Here is a 5,010-nt window from a genome sequence, read left to right as displayed (position 1 = left end):
ACGAGCTTCCGTTCGGGAATGATATGGCTTGGCTTCGCCCACTATTCCGGCATGTTGTTGTTAAGCCACATGGGGTTGTAATTAGCTACCATCCGTCGAGATGTGAAACAGGCACCCACGAGACAGCACCCCACAACTCTGTCTCCAGGCCAGCGGGAAGTGCGCAAGGGCTGAAACCCGTGTGTTTGTTTAGCGTATGACGGATTCTGTTATCCGCAGGGGTTGCGAAACATGAATGCAGAAATGGTGTAAAGATGAGTTGTCAGCGATCCCTCCCGGACCAGAGTGCGACCTCAATCTCGATATTGGAGGGTGGGGGGGGGGGGGTTTTTCCCCCCTTTTCCCTCGGGGCTTCAACCTACGGCGAGGCCAATTTCTGCTTGCCGAAATAACGGGCGCGGAGAAAGGCCGCCCAATTGGGGTTCCTCGCCTAGTGATAACCTGGGAGGATTCGCAGAAGAGGAGTAAACACGTCGGTGCCTGCCATCCGAGTGTGCGGAAGAAGGCATGCGGGTATAAGGATCGGCGGATGCACGCGGTGAAAGCTCCATATCAACGTGGTAACCGTACCAGTGATCCCGTAGACTACCAATGCTGACGCTACTGCGGGAGCTGCGATGCCTACCATGGCGGGGGGACAACGGTGGAAGCTTGGATAACCTCGAGTTTCTGCGCTTTGGAGATGGGATGAAGGCACGGTCACCTTCGATGGCGTCATCGGTGAGACCAACACGGGCGTTGGGTGCTCTTGCCAGGACAGAAGGCTGAGGAATATCAATGCTCTTCTTGTCCATGCTCCGCTTGTGATAGAGGGAGCGTTGAGTCGTTTCAGTCGACATGCGAGGATGGGGCTGGCTGTTGTCCTGGTAGACGATCGTGCTGGACGGCTTCTGGACGGATCCAGCCGAGCCATGCTGATCTTGCTCGTCGACAACGATGGTGGTACACTTCTCGATCGTCCGGCAAGCCTTCCAGGACTCAATTTCCTCGTCGTCGATGGGAGTGTTACCCCGGCGGCTGAACGGAAGGCGGCCGCGGCGATACCGATAACAGAGGTAAATTGCCCCGATGATCATGACAACCCCGAGCAGAGAGAGCACAGTGCTCAGAGCGATGACGAGACTTCGGTTGCCACCGGTGCCGTGGGAAGTGCTGTTGTTGTTGTTGTTGTCGCCCATAGTGCCGTCCGGTCTTGGCAGAGAAGTTGGCACTGAGAGTGTCGGGGGTCTGCCGCCGGCATCGGTCGACTGGGAAGCTGGTGGCACCTGGGTTACAATGATATCGGGAACCAAAGAGCTCGACTGGGGAAGGCTAGACGAAGAGCTCGGCCTGGGAAATGGCTGGAAAAACCAGGGCGTTTGTGTAAAGATGGGAGGCAACGAGGGAGCCGGTCCCGGGGTCGGAAAAGAAGGTGTAAAAGCGGGAACAAAGAGCAAAGTGGTTGTCGGCTGGCCAACTTGGGCCGAAGAAGTTGCAGATGGTGCAAGTACTGTGGTCTGCGAAGACGAAGGCAGTGAAGGTGATTCCGGCGATGGCGGCGGCGGGGCAGGCGGAGGGTCTGGAGCGGCGGGAGCCAGGATTGGGCTCTCTGGATCAGGTGGCTGTTCCTGCCTTGGGGCACCTGTGTAGTTGGGTTAGCTTTGAGTCCCAGTGCACAAGTCATAAAAGAGCAAAATGAAAATGAGATGGCCGCGAGTGTCAAGCAAGACAACGGATTTGAGGGCTTTGCTCGCAGGAAGGTCCTAGTCGCAAGAGGAGGCTCATGGGCTGAGAAGACGGACGGGTGTGTGCTTCGTGATAAGGGCTATGCCGGTCGACACCGTTCTCGTCCCGCGGTGCTGAGTATCATCGAGATGCTCGACGACACTTCTGCCGCCATGCACTCTCTCAGGGACGATGACAGGTACGAGATGGGTCTCTAAGACCAGGCCGAGCATCGATGGCGGAATTCGTCGCTGGGGTTCGCTCAGGACCATCCTTGCCTTTTCCTTTGCCTTTGCCTTTGCCCTTGCCTTGCCTGTCACCATCTGGGGGTCCAGCATCGGGGCCGCCGTCGCCGACCTGTCGCAATACAAAAGCCCGGGTTGGAACTGTCGGCCCAGCCAGCCAGGCTACGGCCAACAGCATTTTGGTTGACGACATTGTCCGGTATTACTCCTCGTATGCGATGGATCGATCGTGTGGGCCAGCCCGGGATGGTGTTGTATATCAGACAGCGCGGTGCTCGGATTGCGGACCAGTACTCGAGCACGTCTTGGAACCATTGGCGGTGACTTACACCCTCAAAACCGTGCCAAGCCCAGGTTCTTTGGAAGACGGAACCTGGTAGGCCGACAAACATAGAGAAGGAAACAAGGGGATGGAAGAAATGGGGGACAAACAGTTGCGGCGTTGAACCTCGGGACCACGATCAGGTCAGGTCAGGTCAGGTTTCACGACTCCGAGATTGACGTTGGGGGCCGGTGAGCGGCCTTCATGGAGGGGGAATAGGAAGGCTGAAGGCTGAAGGAGGGAGAGAGAGAGAGAGAGAGAGAGGCTCTCGGAGATCAGGACCGGAGGATGCGGACAGGTGCGGTGGGTTATGTATAAACTTGGTCCCGGCATGATGTGGGAATCGCAGTGGATTGTCGCTGGCTTCATGGGTGCAGTACTTGCAGCTGCACTGACATGGGAACGATGCAAAGATTGGCAGGCGGTGGCACCTTGGACCACCTTTGCAGCCATACGATGTACGGATGGATACACAGGCACACTACACACACACTCATCTCACCAGAGACGAAGAGAGGATCGAAGTGGGAACATAGGTAGGGGAGGGATAAGGTGTGCAACCGTGCACGGTCTTGGAAGCGACGGCTCGTGAATAATCCCGCAGGGGGGATGTGGGGCCACTCCGGGGGGGTGTGCAGCCAAGATCCATGATGGAGAAAGTCGGGTACCTCGGTGTGGTGTGCGGGTGTGAGAGGGAATAAGAAGCGAGAATAGTAGCAGGTGGTGAGGTGAGAGCGAGTAGTTCAGATGTGGAAGAAGATGGTGGTTGGCATCTAGTCGAGTGGAGCCGGTCCGTGGCGAGTGGAGAGAAGCGAACGTGAGCCGGACGTGCTGCACACACAGCACGCAACGAGTTCAAGACAGTGGAGAGAGAGAGAGACAGATCCGAGTGGGGCTTCGGATGTGCAGGTAGGTAGATAGGTACGGATACATGGTAAACTACTCTGTACCTACACTACTACTACGAAGACCGGTGCACCACGCACGAGAGCGAGTGGCAGGGGGGAGAGGGGTGTGGTGGTGGTGGTGGTGGTGGTGGTGGTGGTGGTGATGAATGGGAGGAGGGAACACGGTCAGGAACAGGGTCAGGAACAGGGGACAGGGAGGAGGGGTTGGAAGCAAAGGAGGGGTGTGTTTGAGCACCCAGCGGGCGAATCAAGGGAACGAGTGAGAAGGTGAGCATGAGTGTGTGGAGGCGCCCTTTTGCGGTGCCTGAGCGAGCAGGCACATTCGGACAGTCATTGGAGGAGGGAAGAGGGTTGTGGTGTTTCTAATTTTCGACTTGGCTTGATTTGACTGGGCAGGACTGGGGGAGGGGAGGGGAGTGAAAGGTGATGACGGGCAGGAATAGAGAAAGGATCAGGGCGGGAATAGGACTGAGGTAGGCCGGTAGAGTACGGATACTCCGTTGACACTACGCTAGTAACTACCTACATCGTACCTGCCCACCTAGGTACCTCCCTACCCAACCTCACGCACCTGTCTGTGTACCTACCGTTAGCAGGTACTGGGCCCAAGCTGCGACGGGCATCGCCTCGTGCCTGCCTGTACTTGGGGGGAGAGAGGTCAATATCGTCGGAACGGGACATCGCTCACCACCGTCAGGCGAATCATGACATGACGTCGAGACGTAAACTACCATGTACATACATACAGGCAGGCAGGCAGGCAGGCAGGCAGGCAGGCAGATAGACAGACAGGGGCCTGTTGTTCGGGACGGCCAAGACACGGCACCGCAGACAGATTTGTCGGAGATTTCTTCCTGCCTGTACGTGTACGCCAAGTTGCAAGGTACGTTGTCGTGTCTCCTCGACGACCTCTCAGAAGAGAAAGAGGGAGAATGATCAGGAGCGCCAGTCGGCAGACGGATGCGATGCTGCCCGAGCTGGGACGGACGAGGGCGGATTGGATGCGTTGGCTGGTGCCATGTGGCTCTGTGCTGTAATTCTGACCGCAGGTCGCCCCTGTCTGTCCAAGCTCGAAGCCCTGGAACCAACAGCAAAAGCGAAAAGGCACCTGCCGGCCGGTGTAATGGATGGAAGATGGATGATGGTGTTTGAAACAGATGGGCGAATGGGTGGCCTGGAACCCGCCATCCTGCAGATGCTGGGTTGCTTTGTCAGGTACAGATAGAGTCTACCGGTAGGTAAGGATACTCTGTAGGAAGAACGACGAAGAAACATTGAGGAACGGCAGAAAAGAAACCATGGCTGGGTGGTGGGTGCCTTGGCTGGGATCAGAATGGATTCTGGGGGCGGCACCCACACCCCGTCTCAGTCCGACCCCCAACCCCCGATCCCATTGAAATTTAAGGTGCAGCACGGAACTAGGACGGACCACGCAGTGAGTGTGTGCAACGTGCAAACATCGGGCAACCAACACCACCCACCCCTGAGTTGAGTTGGGACCCATCTCTGCTGCGGGCGCCGCTCGGTCCGACGATAGGAGGGAACGGATGATGCTAATTTGGGTTCACAGTACAGATACGAGTACCAGATGGACAGCCAGATGGACAGACGGACGGACGAACAGACAGACACGCAGATGGGCAGACAGGCAGAGACGCAGCCGCTTGGGGCAAAGCATGTCGAGAATGAACAACGAAAAAGAGGGCAGCGGGGACACACCCTGACTCCACAGTGGTGCAGAATCCAATTATAACTGCCTCTTGAAACATTTCGTCGAGCCAGGTGAAGCGCAAGGTTTGTCAAGACAGCTAAGGCAAGGCAAGTCGAGGCA

The 5,010-nt window shown here is 56.9% G+C and overlaps 1 protein-coding gene across 1 annotated transcript; it reads right to left on the bottom strand.

Annotated features, from left to right (window-relative positions):
• Positions 1 to 353: 353 nt before the first annotated feature.
• Positions 354 to 1,178, bottom strand: GLRG_03962 (uncharacterized protein; the record flags this gene model as incomplete). The annotated part of the gene is made up of 1 exon (XM_008094647.1): positions 354 to 1,178. The coding sequence occupies one exon, from the start codon at positions 1,176 to 1,178 to the stop codon at positions 354 to 356; it is 825 nt and encodes a 274-aa protein (XP_008092838.1).
• Positions 1,179 to 5,010: the final 3,832 nt, after the last annotated feature.

This window comes from Colletotrichum graminicola (assembly GCF_000149035.1).
Source record: "Colletotrichum graminicola M1.001 genomic scaffold supercont1.12, whole genome shotgun sequence".
NCBI lineage: Eukaryota > Fungi > Ascomycota > Sordariomycetes > Glomerellales > Glomerellaceae > Colletotrichum > Colletotrichum graminicola.
This window is presented reverse-complemented; position numbering and strand designations above follow the sequence as displayed.